The 17,502-nt window shown below is 40.4% G+C and overlaps 1 protein-coding gene and 1 long non-coding RNA gene across 2 annotated transcripts in view; one reads left to right on the forward strand and one right to left on the reverse strand.

The window, feature by feature from the left end:
* The first annotated feature begins 268 nt into the window (after positions 1-268).
* Positions 269-9,472, forward strand: LOC130109407 (uncharacterized). Its single transcript, XR_008809999.1, has 3 exons — positions 269-306; positions 7,832-7,906; positions 9,384-9,472. It is a non-coding gene; the product is annotated as an uncharacterized LOC130109407 (long non-coding RNA).
* Positions 2,775-17,502, reverse strand: part of safb (scaffold attachment factor B) — a 44,376-nt gene continuing 29,648 nt past the window's right edge. Inside the window, exons 17-21 of the mRNA XM_056276300.1 lie at positions 13,265-13,442; positions 5,943-6,016; positions 5,754-5,812; positions 5,265-5,319; positions 2,775-3,388 (exon numbers count right to left, since the gene is read on the reverse strand). Of these exons, the coding sequence (XP_056132275.1) occupies positions 3,271-3,388; positions 5,265-5,319; positions 5,754-5,812; positions 5,943-6,016; positions 13,265-13,442 (484 nt within the window). The 3' untranslated portion in view covers positions 2,775-3,270. The remainder of the gene's footprint in view (positions 3,389-5,264; positions 5,320-5,753; positions 5,813-5,942; positions 6,017-13,264; positions 13,443-17,502) is intronic.

Here is a 17,502-nt window from a genome sequence, read left to right on the forward strand (position 1 = left end):
ATTAGACTTTTTATGACAAAGAAGACATTATTGGGAGAGGTTTTCTTGATGTGTGCAAGTATTGTTACCGTTGGTATTAACGTAGTTTTAATATTAAAATTCTAAAAAATGTAAAAGTGTAAGGAAAAATTAAATGGGGAAAAAAACCTCATGCCGGAAGAGGTGGGGGAACGGCGATACCCCCGCTTCCCCCCACCCACTACACCATAGATCGTGTAGGTGGGCGGGGCCAAGGACCACGCCCCTGACCGGAGCTGCGCCCGAAGAGGAAACACCGAGGGTGGTCTGAAAGGACGCGGAAGCAGGGTAGGCTAAGCTAACTGCTAGCCAGGTCCGACAGTTATCTTAGCTGGTGTTCGTTCTCCTGGACAGTGATTTTGTTTGTTTAGATATATGTGTTAGTTTGGATATGTGTTCTTGTAGTGTTTGGATGTTTTTGTCTTTGTGTTGCACTGCTGTGGGCTGGGGGAAACGACGTTTCGTTTAATTTCATGTGCACAAGTGCATGAAGTGAAACGACAAAAGTATTTCTGATTTTTGATTCTAATTGAGGACCTGACCGAGAAGCACTGGTGTGGTTGTGCCTGCGGTCAGGCCATTTTAAGGGTCAGGTAGAGGAGCTAGATAGAGCACCTTCATGGACACTAGTGCATGACCTGGTGGACTGCAAATATTTCCCTCTAAGTTCCTTGCTGTCCCTCCAAAATGATTTCCCACTGGTCCCTACCGTCTTTGAAAGCCCCCCCCCCTTGCTGGCTCGTGTAACTTTGTGTTTGTCAATTCAAAGGACACAGGAATATTTGTTACATCAGGTTAGCGTCAGTTTAATCACCAATTCCTCTGGATATCGCCATCTGCACATCTGGAATTCACATCTCCGTCGAAACTTAGCTTGTGTTTTTGATGGTATGATGCTCTCTGCTGGCCACTGTAAGAATGACCATAATACTGACCTTGATTGTCTTTTGCAACCACATTTATTTGATCTTTAGAATGTAAGTAATGTAAAAGCATGAACTAACGTTTTAGTGGACACACCATCATGACAAGGTCCATAGTCAGGAGCACTATAGGTGCGCCTTAATATTGTATAAATACAAAGAAAACTCAAAAGCTTGGGTATTTCTATCGTATTGATTGTTCAGACTATATTTGCAACAAAAAAAAAAACTTGCGATTTGCGAGTAGCAAGTTTCGAGTCTCAACCATCAAGACAGGTATTGCCTTTCTGATTTCATTACATATTTGCTCTGTGCCTTTCAGATTTGCAAGTTTCTTATAGAGTATCAACACTTTAAGGTCGTGGAAATTACATGATTGTTGATTACGGGTGGATTTCCCCAGTGGCGGTACTTTTTCTCCATTGTTCTGGCGAACGCATGGACAGCAGGAGCTGCAGAAACCTGACAGGGACTGGTACAGGTGAGGGAAAAGGAGCCAGCCATAGCAGCACCAACAGAAAGAGCCTGTGGGCGTGACAAGACTTCATCTCCCTTTCAAGACTTGACATTTGATGAAAAGGCTAAATCTTGGAGATGGCATCCAAGCCAAAATGAGTTGGCTTTCTTATGATCCGTCAAGGTGGCTGTACAGGGGTCAAATTAAGTATCTTCTCTATCACAAATGCAGTCCATCTGGAATATCTTTTTTTTTCTTGAAAAGTTGATACCATGCCACTGAAATTCAGATATTAAGTTGAACCCGATAAAAGGGTAAAGTCACGATCAGTTGGGATGAGGACACGTTTAATTACGTGAATCCATTCTTATGGGGAGGCTTCAATTTGTCAAACTGAAGACTGAGATAAAAGGACCCATCACCTCTAATGCAAGCCCCCCCCCCCCGTCTTAAAGAACACAACTCAACAGTCGTAGCATCAGATGATGAGTGTAAAATATGAGTTTTGAAATTGAATTGTTTTGTTGAATTTTTAGATCATATATGGTGTAGTTTATCATTCATACACAAGATTACTTCTCAATAGCTTCACCTATATGGCACTATGGCGTTTTCCCTTAATGAGAAGCAGAGGACTCAAACAACTTATGCCGACTTCTTTACGCACTGTTTTAGGGTTGTATATCAATCTTATAAAGGAAAGAATAGGTAAACCAGGAAAGCTTGGGTGGCTCAAATGTGTGATGTCAGTACAGGGTCTGTTGCTTTCTCCGGTTAATGGCAACAATTATTGTAAAGTGACCTTGAAAACATTGTTACAATTTTTGGGGCAATCTAAAGGACCCATTAACCTCAATTTACAGCAATGCTGGAAAAGGAAGGACATTTTTTTTTATTTTTGTGGACAGTTGATTCATTCAAATTTTATAACAGCGCCAAATGACACCAGCACTGAGGTTTGTCTCAGACATTATTTCATTTCAATCGAGGGAACTGGGTAACAGAGGCAATACAAGAACAAAAATCCAGCTTTTATGCAAAACAATCCAGACAATAACCCATTTCACAGCTACAGAAAATTTGGGACAAAAACAATAAAAAATAGTTCATTACATTTAACAGATTTACCACAGAATTTAGCAAATTTTAAGCACCATCACTCATGCCAATTATTACCATGACTCAACACTCATAAAAAATATGTATAGAAAAGAATGAAATATTTCTGAAAATCAAAAATGGGTGTTATGAAAAATGAAGTCAGGGTGACATGGCATTTTAAAAAGTTGTACAGTCAAAACTTTACTACCCTACTTGTCTTAAAAACAATTGTCAGAAACAGGAGACTAAAAAGAATTGGGTCTGAACTTCGAAGCTTTTGTGAGCGTTTTACAAGCAGTGGACAAGTTTCACTTCAAAACATTTAAATGTGTCACGGATAAACAGTCTCATTGAGTTAGACAGTAGTTGCTGTGTCGGCGTCCACCATACCAGCCGTGTATGAAGCATATCCTACTGAAAATAATGGTGCTAACAGTTATGAGGAAAGGACCCTCACACACGGCTTCCTTGCCAGCAGATAAATGTTGAAATCTAATAATTCTATCAGAACAACTGAAAGAAACACAGAATGTGATCTCTAGAATACACACGCGCACACACACATACACACACACACACACACACACACACAAAAGATATACAGAGAATCAAGGGTTTTCCGTTTAAATTAAATGGGAATTGTGTAAAAAAAAATCTGTTTGGAAAAACCAAAACAAAAAACAAGACACACCGTACCAAGAAAACATCTTCCTGGTATGGTGTTCTAAACTGAATCCCAGAAAGCATTCCCACAGATCAGATGGTGGGACATCAGTAGCGCCGTCCGAAGGCTCCACCCTGCAGGCCTCCGCCCTGCATCATCTGGTTCTGTCTATTGAGCGCTCCGGAGAGAGACTGCGATGTTCCTGTGTTCATGTAGCCTCCACGGCTTGGAACAGAAAGAAAACAGACATACACAATAGGTTCACTTTAAAGCAGTTGTGTTAGCCTCTACAGTCACACATTTATCCCCTCTGTCGTAGGACTGCATCTACACACCTCTCTCATATACAAAGTGTGAGAGGAGGGCCCCCTCTTATGTTTACAAAGGACTTTTCATTTAAGTAGAATACAATTACAAAACAACTCCCAAATGCTGCTGAAAACAGACAATCAGCCACTGGTATGAGTTGGAAAGTGTAGGACATTTAAGAATGTACACTTTCTACTGTGTTCATGTGGTCTGTCTAATTCAATGGATTAATACTAACTGAAGTCTTTTAAAACCCCTTTCCAGTCATTTGTTTTGAAATAGGATGAGTTGTTAATTTGTTGCATTTACACATTGGTTCTGTTTATAATGGTGCATGAACATTTTAAGCCAAGGACAACTGATACAATGGAATAAATCCTTTATTAATAAGTTATTTGATATAGGGGAAGAATGTTTTCTCATAGTAAACAAACGTGGATCCCCAGCATCAGCTGTGTTTGTGCATCATCGTATTCTCTGGTTCATATACAAGCCTGTGGTATGTGATCACAAAGCTGAATGTAAAAGCTTTCGAGACCAAGTTGCTAACCCACGTCACATCGCTTCATTCCAACAAGACACTGCCTCAAGACTTCAAGTAAGAACAAGGCATGGTCTAATTATAGCCTGCTGTTTTAAACCATATGCTGCCAAAAAAATGGGTTGGATTATCACTAGAACGACTGGGATTTCCCTTCTACCTACAATGACCATGGGCGGTCAAAATGACTGCCAGTTTTTTTAAACTCTATATTCTGCCAAGATAAATACCCAATTGAGATATTAATGCACTGCATATGTTAGTATGTCTGTTAGGAAACGAATGACACCAAAATTAAAATTTTAACAACTATAATACTATTTTTAAACAATTTAAACTTCAGAGACATGGTTGAACTTGAATAGCAGAATTGAAAAAGTGAAAATATTACCTGAAAAACAAAACGGAAAACACATATTGCTCATCTAACAAACCTAAAAAGCCCTACAAAACGTGAAATGTAAAAAAAGAACTGAAAATAAATATTGAAACAGTCCCCAACAACGACTGGAACTTAAAAACTACTAGAACGACCGTGGGCGGTCATTTTGACTGCCACGGTTTTTAAACTCTATATTCTGTCAAGATAAATACCCAATTGAGATATTAATGCATTACATATGTTAGTATGTCTGTTAAGAAACGACTGACACCAAAATTAACATTTTAGCAATTTTTAACACTATTTTTCAAACAATTTAAAATCGCCGCTGTCCATCGCCTGTAAATACTGCAACGCGTCAGTGGTAGTCATGGTGCGTCTGTAACAAGACATGTTGGCAATAATCAAAAATCAAATTTAGACTATTTCTCTGCACTGGAGAACGCTAGTTTTTTTCCCAGGACAGAGCAATGAACTTCGCAAAGGAAATGATGTGACCAAAACACATCACAAATAGTGATATGACCCGCACGAGCGCACAATCACACGCAAATTACGAGATGGTCATTTTGACCGCTCATGGTCATTTTAGGTAGCTCTTATCATAATTTTTTTTGTGTGCAATTGATGTAAAGCTCATTTTAAATGCAAATATATGCAATTTTAGCAGAATTCAGAGAGCGGCAGGTCTGTATCTTCTTTTTTTTTTTCCCTCACAAAGCTACTAAACTTTGAAAACCCAAAACAGTCATGATGACCATCTTGGTCATTCTAGTGTTAAATCCCTCTCAAAACAATGCACTTCGGGGTTTGTTTGGTTATGAACCGAGACTATTTGCTTTACAGACTGGACATTGTCAACTGCTCACCTCTGCATTCCTCCGCGTCCCATGTGGCTCTGGCCAGGGATAGCACCATCTCTATCTGAAATACAGGAAAAAGACCTTAGAGAATATAACTTTATTCCAGACTCTATAGGGCTGACATCTCCTCATCCCTTTTACTGTGAGGCCAAATACAGTTCATAAGGGTCATCAAAGAATGCCGCAAAGAAGTATAACTGTTGTAAAATGCCGCATTTAGATTTTCTTTGGCATTTACTCAGATTAAAGAAGAACTAATGTTTGCACGGCTCAGATAGGCTTGAAAGCCACCCTGTCTAACTTATGATGCTAGTGAAGTATGAGTAAACTGCTTTAACTTTTACAAAACTTTCAATTCAAGTTTAATTTGAAAAGCATGATCATCATGGTTGTAGAATATTTTATTTTGTGTAGTATTCGTTAGCACCCTTTATTTTAACCGAGCAATCACTGCAGCTGACTGTAGAACAGTCAATAAAACATAAGTTGTCTTACTTTGCCAAGGTCTGTCTCCATCCATCTTCCGCCCAGAGTCCCAGTCCCGGCCTCCCTCCCTGAAGGATGACGAACAAAAGAATTGCTTATTGGGCGAAGAGGATGGGTGGGGGACAGCATCAGCCTATAAGTGTATTTCAGCAGACGCAACTGCATAAGTGCGTAGCCCATCAGTTGGGTACTACTCACCTGGGGTTCATCCGCTTGTCATAGCCGCCTCCCCAGGAGTCTCTGCCATGTCTCTCTGACCGGTCTGAGAAGTTCTATGGGGATATACAGTGTATGGTTGAGAGGATAACACTTATTTCTATTTGCAAACTAAATTTCCACATACTCTTAAAACCCTCTGCCGCCCCCTCTTCCTCTTTGGGGGATTTGGTGGATTCACAAAAGGTAAAGTGCCCTGTGATCGACTGGTGGCTTGTTCAGGGTATTTCCCCACCTGCCGCCCAGTGACTGCTGGGATAGGCTCCAGCATCCCACGACCCTGATTTGGATAAGCGGCTTGGATAAAGGATGGATTTCCACATACTAGGAGCTTGACTTGAGATAGTCGTTACTGTGACAGAGAGGGGATGCAGTGTGGATTTTAGATAGAGATGAACATTTAGTATATAGCTGAGAGAGAGAGAGAGAGCGAATGATAGAGAGAGCGAGATGAGAAACACCACATGTAGTGGCACCCAATCACTATCTACTGTGGGCCATTCTTATGGTCCTCCTTCCAACCCACTGTTGCCAGATGTACGATAATTATCGTATTTGTACGATAATTTTGCCCTCTGTACAATCAATAATGACAAAAAGTCCCATAATGTATGATAACTTGGTCATTATAATTATTATTGATTGTACAGAGGGCAAAATTATCATACAAATACGATAATTATCGTACATCTGGCAACAGACCAACCCAACAATAAAGCAGCTGATTTAATTGGTTAACACACTGTGGTTACATAATTGTGTAGAGGCATTTCACAAAGTCAGTGGTTTCTGTCAAGTCCTTGGGGACCCCATAGTACTGCTGGTATTCTATTCTACCAATCATAATCATATTCGCCTTTTAGGATTAGATGGCTGAAATGTCTAACACAAAAGGTGAATATAATTCTCTACCTGGTAGAAAAGAAACATCCCCATTACTGGGGGGGGGGGGGTCCCTGAGCATCTGACTGAGAACCACTGCACAAGGCAGGTTTGGGAAGCCATGTGACACTGTCATAATTTATTTGAAGAATCCATTTCCATCACCCTTTATCACATTTTCGCTTTATGCCAACTTTTCCATCTCAGCCAAGTGTAAAATCATTTGTAATATTTACAAAAATTCCCTTAAAAGTGCAAAACATTGAATCTATATATGAAACTGCAATAATTTGTTGCTGACCACACATTATGGCCGGTATTAACTGACAGAGAAGACTGCACCTGTCACCTCTGTGTGTTAGCTGCATCTGCTGTCAAAAAAAAAAAAAAGCTAAGTAGTTACGTTTCCATAAGAATTGTACTACGTAATATGTCCATACAACATCCAGCAGAAAGATGGACTAATTAACAGGGATGCTCTGATCAGGGTTTTTGGGGTTGATCACTGGAATCAGAATCGGCCAATACCGATGGCCGATCGTGGGGCGGGGGGGGGGGGATCTTCCATTTAAAGTGTTCTATTTATTGTGTAGCATTATTTATTTATAGCAATAAAAGTAATTATTCTTAACAGCATTGCAGAAATATAATTACGAGCTTATTGGAAGGCGACAAAGGACAAGGACATCATTAAAAATACGTTATAACACAGCATAACTGTAACTTGAGTGAGATTTTGATGTTATGAATTTGTTGTAGGTTATTTTGCCTACCCTGACCGCACGTCATTGGTCAGCTGCATAAGTAGATTAGTGCCCGTTTCTGTTCTAGTAGACTCTGTAGCATATACAAAGTACTATTCCACCTAGTAGATACTACATCTTGCTGTAGTCTTTTTGTAGGCTGGCCCAGTTGTTGCTGAAAACTTTGGAGTTGGGAGTATGCTAATGGGGAATGTTTAAAATGACTGACAATCTGTTTCCCTGCAGCTATTATATCAGAGATGCTTCGCTGTGACAATACTCCCTCAGCCACATTGAGCTGGAATGCATGCACCATACAGGGTAGGCTGGGTAAATCTGCATCCTTCATGGCTTTGCCATGTTCTTAGCATTATCCCTTAGAAAAGCATGTACCTTTTCTCTCGGGATTCCCCAGGATCGGAAAATGTCACTGAATGCGACAGCCAGAGCCCTCGCTGTGTGTGACCCTGTGAATTCTTGACAATAAAGAACAACGTTGTGTTGTTTGAAGTTTTGATCAACAAAGTGGACGGTTAAGCCTAACAGGGACATAGTAGTACACGCACTCAAACTCCAGATGTCACTTGTAAAACTAATTGATGTGATGATGTCCTTTAAAATGCTGTCAATATGTGTATACACTGTTTGGTATAACTGCGGCAGGCATACGTCCATGAAATATTTATGCCCTGGCAGGATACAGCATGGATCCAAGTAGGTAATAAGTTGTCGGAATCCTTCATCTTCCACTACAGAAAGAGGCTGCTTATCAAGGCCAATGAATTCCACTATATTGGCTGATATTTCTTTTGAATTCTTAGTTGCTGCTATAGGGTTCCTACCGTTTAAATGTCTCCCTGACAACTGAGCGACAGAAGACTCAGTTGCTAAAGGGTTAGCCCTCTTACTGACTACGCTGGCTTGCCTTTCATACTCCCCGTATTCTTTAGCGACGAATTCTTAAATGTCTAACACAACGACCAAGGCGGTCATTTTGAGCGCTATGGATTTTCAGTTTAATAACTTTGTGAAAAGATAAAGATAAATCTGTCGCTCCCTAAATGCTCCTAAAATTGTCTATATTTGCATTGAGTTTTAGATCAACTGCACAGAAAAAAAAAAAGTTATGATAAGATCTACCTAAAACAACCATGACCGGTCAAAATGACCATGCGGTAATGGCGCGGGTCATGTCACTATTTATGACGTGTTGGTCACATCATGAAATGGAAATGGATGATCCGCTGTGGCGACCCCGAACAGAAGCAACTGAAAGTAGTAGTAGTAGTAGTTGGTCACGTCATTTCCTTCGCGATGTTCATTGCTCTGTCCTGGAAACACACTAGCGATCTCCAGTGCAGAGTAATAGTCTAAACTTGATATCTGATTATTTCCAACATGCCTGGGTACAGTCGCAATTTCAGACGCACCATGACCACCACCGAGGCATTGCAGCATTTACAGGTGTTGGACAGCAGCGATTTTAAATTGTTTGAAAAATAGTATTAAAGTTGTTAAATCGTTAATTTTGGTGTCAGTCGTTTCTTAACAGACATAATAACATATGCAATGCATTAATATTTCAATTGGGTATTTATTTTGACAGAATATAGTTTAAAAACCGCCGGTCATTTCGACTGCCCATGGTTTATCTAGTAGTTTTTAAGCTCCGGTCATTGTTTGGGACTATTTCAATGGTTATTTTCAGTTCTTTTTTTTTTTTTTTTACATTTCAAGTTTTATAGGCCTTGTTGTGTTTGTTAGATTAGCAATATGTGTTTTCTGTTTTGTTTTTCAGGTATTATTTCCAACATGTCTGCGTACAGCCGTCAGGTGCACCATGACTACCACCGAAGCATTGCAGCATTTACAGGTGGTGGACAGCGGCAATTTTAAATTGTTTGAAAAATAGTATTAAAGTTGTTAAAATGTTAATTTTGGTGTCAGTCATGTCATAACACAATAACATATGCAATGCATTAATATCTCAATTGGGTACAGAATATAGAGTTTAAAAACTGCCAGTCATTTTGACTACCCATGGTCGTTCTAGTAGTTTTTAAGTTCCGGTCGTTGTTTGGGACTGTTTCAATAGTTATTTAAAGTTCTTTTTTTTTTTTTTTTACATTTCACATTTTATAGGCCTTGTTACATTTGTTAGATTAGCAATATTTGTTTTCAGTTTTGTTTTTCAGGTCATATTTTCACTTTTTCAATTTTGCTATTTAAGTTCGACCATGTCTCTCTGAAGTTTAAATTGCATCACTACTAATTAAGATAAATAAACAGCAGATAGTGATTAAATTCTATTTCCAATTCATTTTTAATTCAGCTAATGTGTTTCCATCACCCATTTAGCACATGAACTCTTTCTACAAAAGAAAAAAAAAAACCTCCCTAGCAAGCGTATAAACTTTTTAGTGATATTCAGGATTGACCCCCGTGTAAGTACAGAAAGAGAGAAGTGTGTATCTTAACTAATACCTGGATGCATCGAATACATCTCATTATTTCAAGATTTTGCTCTTATCAGCTCCAAAAAGAACTGGGAGAAAAACAGCGGGAAAAACGGTGTATTTATTTGGCCAATGAGGATAGCTCATAGTTATTGTAAGTATACTGTATACGAGACATTCTACTTTAGCGGTTTATTTTTTTTAAAATTTATTTCTGATTTTTCCCTTTTTTCTCCCAATTTAGTGGCCAATTGATCCCTATTTTAATTCAAACACCCACCCTCGTATTGCATGCGTTCGCCAACTGCATCTCTCCGGCCGGCAGTCTCGAAGGAAAGCGCCTCCCCACTTTCGTGACAAGGCGAATCCAAGCCGAACCACTGTTTTTCCGACACACACAGAGACGCATTCACATGACGAACACAAGCCGACTCCGCCCCCCTCCCGAAGACAGCGTTGCCAATGATTGCTGCTTCATCGAGTCCGGCCATGACTTTAGCGGTTTATTGATTGTCCCTTGACCTCCTGTTTTTTTTTCTGTTCTTTTTTCTGTTTGTTTTTTTCTTGTTCCTGATGAAGAAAAAACCCAGAAATAAAAAGTTCCAACAAAAAAAAAGGATTTTGCTCTTATCAATTTGCTCTTGTTCCTTCTTTGAACGAGTCTATGTTGTGCTGTAGGTATTTGAGGTGAAGCTTTTGCAAAGACCAAAAACCAAAACCTTCCCGCATCCACTTCACTAGGTCTGTCGCATTCATTTTAGACTGGGAGAAGATAAAAACAGTGGGGCAAAAGCCAAATTAGGGCCACAGTTGTTACGTGTTCAATTTGCACGGGATTAATATTATCAGGGGACCTCAGTCTTCACAAATTTGTAACAGGTAATTTGCGTTGAAATGTTTAAAGATGTGGAGGATTTGCAAGAGATAAAAATTACCCACAACATCAGCTAACATAAATTACTGGGTGTCCCCACATAAAAATCCTGTGCAAGTAAGACATATTCTGGTAATAAAGATATTGAAATATGCTAATATGATTTAAATATGACCATCACAAGTGTGTTTTTCACTGTCTAAATGGCATTAAAAAAAGACATTTTTAATTTTGAATGTCTAGGACATGTTTTGTCAATAACGATATTGAAACATGCTGATATGATGTCAATATAACCATAAAGCATTTTCACTGAGTATTTAGCAGAGTTCAGTGCGTGTCATGCAGAGAAAAGAGGTGCCTCGCTGAATCTCTAATGCCTCTTTTGATACCGGCTCGACTCAACTCAACTCGCTCTTTTTGGTTTTCCATTGGGCAAAAGTTAGGGATAGTACCTGGTACCAGGTACTTTTTTGGTACCACCTCTGTTGAGGCTCCAAGTGAGCTGAGCCGATACTAAAAGGTGACATGAAAATACCACTATAAATAAATAGATAAAATATAAATATATGTATATTTATTTATATTGATTTAAATATAAATAAAATCTTATAAAAAAAACCAAAACTAGTCAACACGCCCACAAATGACCAGTGGTGCTTCACCGTGAGGGGACATTATCTGCAGCGGGAAAATGAAATCCCATAAAGTAAAGCGAGTAGAGTCGAATAGTCAAGTTGAGCCAGTACCATGCTATGGAAAAGGGGCATAAGATAACAGCAGTGTTGTAGAACCTTGCTGCTCATGCAAGCAGTGTGTCTGCTCTTAACTGCTAACATGGACACCGAAATGAAAAGCAAAACATTCCGCATCGATCATGCATCCAGTATGCCACGGCCATAAGTTCAAAGTACACAAACAACCTGATTCACCACTGTTGTCTCAAATTGTAGAGGAAAAAAAAAAAAATATATATATATATATACACTACCGTTCAAAAGTTTGGGATCACCCAAACAATTTTGTGTTTTCCATGAAAAGTCACACTTATTCACCACCATATGTTGTGAAATGAATAGAAAATAGAGTCAAGACATTGACAAGGTTAGAAATAATGATTTGTATTTGAAATAAGATTTTTTTTACATCAAACTTTGCTTTCGTCAAAGAATCCTCCATTTGCAGCAATTACAGCATTGCAGACCTTTGGCATTCTAGCTGTTAATTTGTTGAGGTAATCTGGAGAAATTGCACCCCACGCTTCCAGAAGCAGCTCCCACAAGTTGGATTGGTTGGATGGGCACTTCTTTGAGCAGATTGAGTTTCTGGAGCATCACATTTGTGGGGTCAATTAAACGCTCAAAATGGCCAGAAAAAGAGAACTTTCATCTGAAACTCGACAGTCTATTCTTGTTCTTAGAAATGAAGGCTATTCCATGCGAGAAATTGCTAAGAAATTGAAGATTTCCTACACCGGTGTGTACTACTCCCTTCAGAGGACAGCACAAACAGGCTCTAACCAGAGTAGAAAAAGAAGTGGGAGGCCGCGTTGCACAACTGAGCAAGAAGATAAGTACATTAGAGTCTCTAGTTTGAGAAACAGACGCCTCACAGGTCCCCAACTGGCATCTTCATTAAATAGTACCTGTTAGAGCCTGCTTGTGCTGTCCTCTGAAGGGAGTAGTACACACCGGTGTAGGAAATCTTCAATTTCTTAGCAATTTCTCGCATGGAATAGCCTTCATTTCTAAGAACAAGAATAGACTGTCGAGTTTCAGATGAAAGTTCTCTTTTTCTGGCCATTTTGAGCGTTTAATTGACCCCACAAATGTGATGCTCCAGAAACTCAATCTGCTCAAAGAAGTGCCCATCCAACCAATCCAACTTGTGGGAGCTGCTTCTGGAAGCGTGGGGTGCAATTTCTCCAGATTACCTCAACAAATTAACAGCTAGAATGCCAAAGGTCTGCAATGCTGTAATTGCTGCAAATGGAGGATTCTTTGACGAAAGCAAAGTTTGATGTAAAAAAAATCTTATTTCAAATACAAATCATTATTTCTAACCTTGTCAATGTCTTGACTCTATTTTCTATTCATTTCACAACATATGGTGGTGAATAAGTGTGACTTTTCATGGAAAACACAAAATTGTTTGGGTGATCCCAAACTTTTGAACGGTAGTGTATATAGGTCAATATGATCAGTAAATTGGGAGATTTTCATCCATGTAACAGCAGCAGCTAAGCCGTTTGTTAAAAAGTCTGAGTTACAGTCCCCAATTGTATGGGTCCTTGATTTACTTGACGACAATTTGATGGAACAAATGAGCCCTTACATGACGCATACTTACTTGGCCATCTCTGTCTCCACCCATGCCACGCGAGTTATCCCGCCTGTCTATCATCACATCATCTTGGTAACGGCCACGGTCTCTGTGGTCAAAGTCTTGATAGCGGTCCTGACGATTGAAGTCTGTGCGGCCATACCGGTCATCCATGGCCATGCGCTTGTCAGGCCAGTCATCTTTCCTATGTGAAGACAGGCAGAAGAGACGGTCAGATATACCAACATCCAATGAGCAGCCAGGTATTCAGTAGGCTTGGGCAGTATACCGAAAATACTGTATACCGGGGTATTAAATTGACACCGTGGTATGATTTTCCCATACCGTCATACCGCCACGCCCAATTTTTCATTTAAGCAAGCGTGCTCATTCCACTTACGCATGTCTGCGATGTTTGGATCAATGAACTTGTAATAGAGTAGCCTACCGATGTTCCCGCCCCCTACCAAATGCTTCATTAATTTAGCAAAGTCTGCCATTTATTCACATAAATACTGGTTTATCCGGTTTCAAATGTTCAACTGGTACAAAATCAACGGATGAACTATGATAAATTCGTAAGACTATGAACTGCTTTTTTTTGGGAGGGGAAAAAAAGTTGAGGGTAACTGACAAATGTAGTCAGGGAACAGAATGACTCTCGCACGCGCGCACTTACATTCCCGCGCTATGCATCATGTGAGGTGTTGTTAACAACTTTTGGGAGACAGAATTGAAGTGACAAGACTGAGAGCTGTAGCAATTTGGTTGCTAAAAAAATGTGAAGGCTCCTGTATGGCAGTAATTTGATTTTGAGCCAGATGACAAGGGGGAGCCAAAAGATGTCGATATAGCTACATGTTGACTTTGTCAGAAACAAGTCACCACAAAGGAGGGGAACACATCAAATCTCCGATCTGACTTACGCAATCACCACCCAGCCAAATCAGCGGAGTTGAGTAGGAGTAGGCCTGCGTCACCCACACCATTTTCATCTATTCCTGCCGCGACAACGCAACAAACAATTATGGGTGCTTTTTCAAGGTCCAAAAAAAAAAACCAAAAAAACAAACAAACAAGCAAAAAAAAAAATCTATATACATATAGTGCATCCGGAAAGTATTCACACCCCTTCACTTTCCCCGCATTTTGTTATATTACAGCCTTATTCCAAAATGGATTAAATTCCTTTTTTTTTTCCCTCATCAATCTACACACAATAACCCACAATGACAAAGTGAAAAAGGTTTTGTAGAAATCTTTGCAAATGTATTAAAAATAAAAAACTGAAATATTGCATATACATAAGTATTCACACCCTTTGCTATGACACTCAAAATTGAGCTCAGGTTCATCCTGTTTCCACTGATCATCCTTGAGATATTTCTACATCTTGATTGGAGTCCACCTCTAGTAAATTCAATTGATTGGACATGATTTGGAAAGGCACACACCTGTCTATATGAGGCCCCACTGTTGACAGTCCATGTCAGAGCAGAAACCAAGTCATGAAGTCAAAGGAATTGTTTGTGGACCTCCGAGACAGGATTGTATCGAGGCACAGATCTGTGGAGATGGGAGAACCTTCCAGAAGGACAACCATCTCTTCAGCACTCAACCAATCAGGCCTTTATGGTAGAGTGGCCAGACAGAAGCCTCTTCTCGGTAAAAGACACATGACAGCCCGCTTAGAGTTTGCCAGAAAGCACCTAAAGTACTCTCAGACCATGAGAAACAAGATTCTCTGGTCTGATGAAACCAAGATTAAACTCTTTGGCCTGAATGCCAAACGTCACGTCTGGAGGAAACCAGGCACCTCTCATCACCTTGCTAATACCATCCCTGCAGTGAAGCATGGTGGTGGCAGCATCATGCTGTGGGGATGTTCTTCAGCGGCAGGAACTGGGAGAGTAGTCAGGATCGAGGGAAAGATGAATGGAGCCAACTGGGGTGAAGGTTTACCTTTCAACACGACAATGACCCTAAGCACACAGCCAAGACAACGAAGCAGTGGCTTCGGGACAAGTCTGTGAATGTCCTTGAGTTGCCCAGCCAGAGCCCAGACTTGAACCCCATTGAACATCTCTGGAAAGACCTGAAAATAGCTGTGCAGCGACGCTCCCCATCTAACCTTACAAAACTCGAGAGGATCTGCAGAGAAGAATGGGAGAAATACCCCAAATATAGGTGTGCCAAGCTTGTAGCTTCATACCCAAGAAGACTTGAGGCTGTAATCGCTGCCAAGGGTGCCTCAACCAAGTACTGAGTAAAGGGTGTGAATACTTATGTACATGCAATATTTCAGTTTTTTATTTTTAATAAATTTGCAAAAATTTCTACAAAACCTTTTTCACTTTGTCATTATGGGGTATTGTATGTAGATTGATGAGAAAAAAAAGGAATTTTATCCATTTTGGAATAAGGCTGTAACATAACAAAATGTAGGGAAGTGAAGAGGTGTGAATACTTTCTGGATGCACTGTGTGTGTGTGTGTGTGTGTGTGTGTATATATATATATATATATATATATATACACAATAATTAAAAAAAACTGCACGACAGGGAGATTGCACAGATGCAGTGACACGCTACTTGGCAAAAGAAATGGTGTTGTTCCACACAGTGGAAAAGAAGTTGTTCATTAACCTGGTCAATACACTGGATAAGCAGTACAAACTTCCGGGCAGGAAATATTTTTCACGGACTGCCATCCCAAGAGATGTACAGTCATGTACGAATGGAAGTGATTACGTTGATCCAGGGGGCAGAACACTATGCGCTAACAACCGACGCATGGTCAAGTCTCAGCATGACCCCGTTTATGTCACTGACTGTGCAAATAATAACCCGACTGGACGATGGAGTCGCGGTCTCTCCAGACGGCTTTCCTGCCGGAGAAGCACACCACTGTTTATCTTGCCAACGCGCTCCGTGATGCTTTGGAAGACTGGCAACTTGACACCCAAAAGCGCTCATGCATTACAACAGATAATGCTGCGAATATCCATGCTGCCATCACCAGTAATCTGAAACGGCCATGGCTAAATTGTTTCGGTCATAATTTGAACATCGCCGTGACCAATAGCCTCTGGGACAAACGACAGCCAACGGATCGAGCAATGGGAGTCTGCCATGCAATTATTGGCAGTTTTGCTCATAGCTGGTAGAAGAAGCGGGACCTCAGGAAAGCTCAAGCCGAACTTGGTCTCCTGGAGCATGCCCTTGTCACGGTAAATATCTTAGTTGACATATAGTTGCCTATGTTCATGAATGAGTGCCACTTTAGAGACAGCTCTGGTGCTGAAAAGACAGCTCCATGGTGTTGATCCATCAGTCCTTAATAACAGATTAACAAACGTATGTCACCAATATAGCTTCAAGAATGGCTCGTTTACAGCATGCACAACATGATTGAGTAGCCTATTTCCTCAGATGGAGTCAGGCTGTAGCAAATAATAAATGGTTACATTTAAGTTGGATCACTGTATAGCCTATGTTTTTTTTATTATTATTTTCTCCACTTTGAATGTGTGATTTAAATGTGTACAATATTAGAGCATAGACTGAATACTGATTTCACATGTTCTTATTCAGGATTGCGCCACCCACTGGGGTTCAAAGCAAAATATGATCGGGCACATCTTGGAGCAAGCACAGGCCATACGACGGGTCCTCACGGATGATCCGACGGGCTCAGCCATCACTTACCTGGCAAGCCGTACACGTACGAGTCCATCAACAATGCCCTCCAGCCTGTCAGTGCCTTCACTAATATTCTATCAGCTGAAGAATATGTTACAGTGTCCTCGCTTCTGTCGATGCTTCAACACCTCGAAAATAATGTATTGGTGGAGTCACAGGAAGACACCAAATTGACAGCTGCATTGAAAACCGGAATTCTGATCAAGTTGAAGGCCAAATATGAAAATGATGACCTCAAAGAATTGATGCACATTGCCACTCTTCTAGATCCTCACTACCGCAATCACGATGAAGCTTTGGCTGAGACAAAAGAGAAAGTTGAAAAACAAATGATCAACCTTGGACGACAGGCACCTAGTCTGGCGGTGACCATCAGGGAGGAAGAAGAGGAGGAACTGGAGCCACAACCAAAAAAGAAAAAAGTTTGGGGAGTCTTCTGGGGGAAAAAAGGGCTTCAACAACATCTGCCACTTCCATTGAGGAGCTCTCCGTGGTGGAGCTCTCCGCTTATCTACAGGGGCCAATGGTCGACGGAGAGGAGGATCCGTTAATTTGGTGGCGA

This window comes from Lampris incognitus, chromosome 3 (assembly GCF_029633865.1).
Source record: "Lampris incognitus isolate fLamInc1 chromosome 3, fLamInc1.hap2, whole genome shotgun sequence".
NCBI lineage: Eukaryota > Metazoa > Chordata > Actinopteri > Lampriformes > Lampridae > Lampris > Lampris incognitus.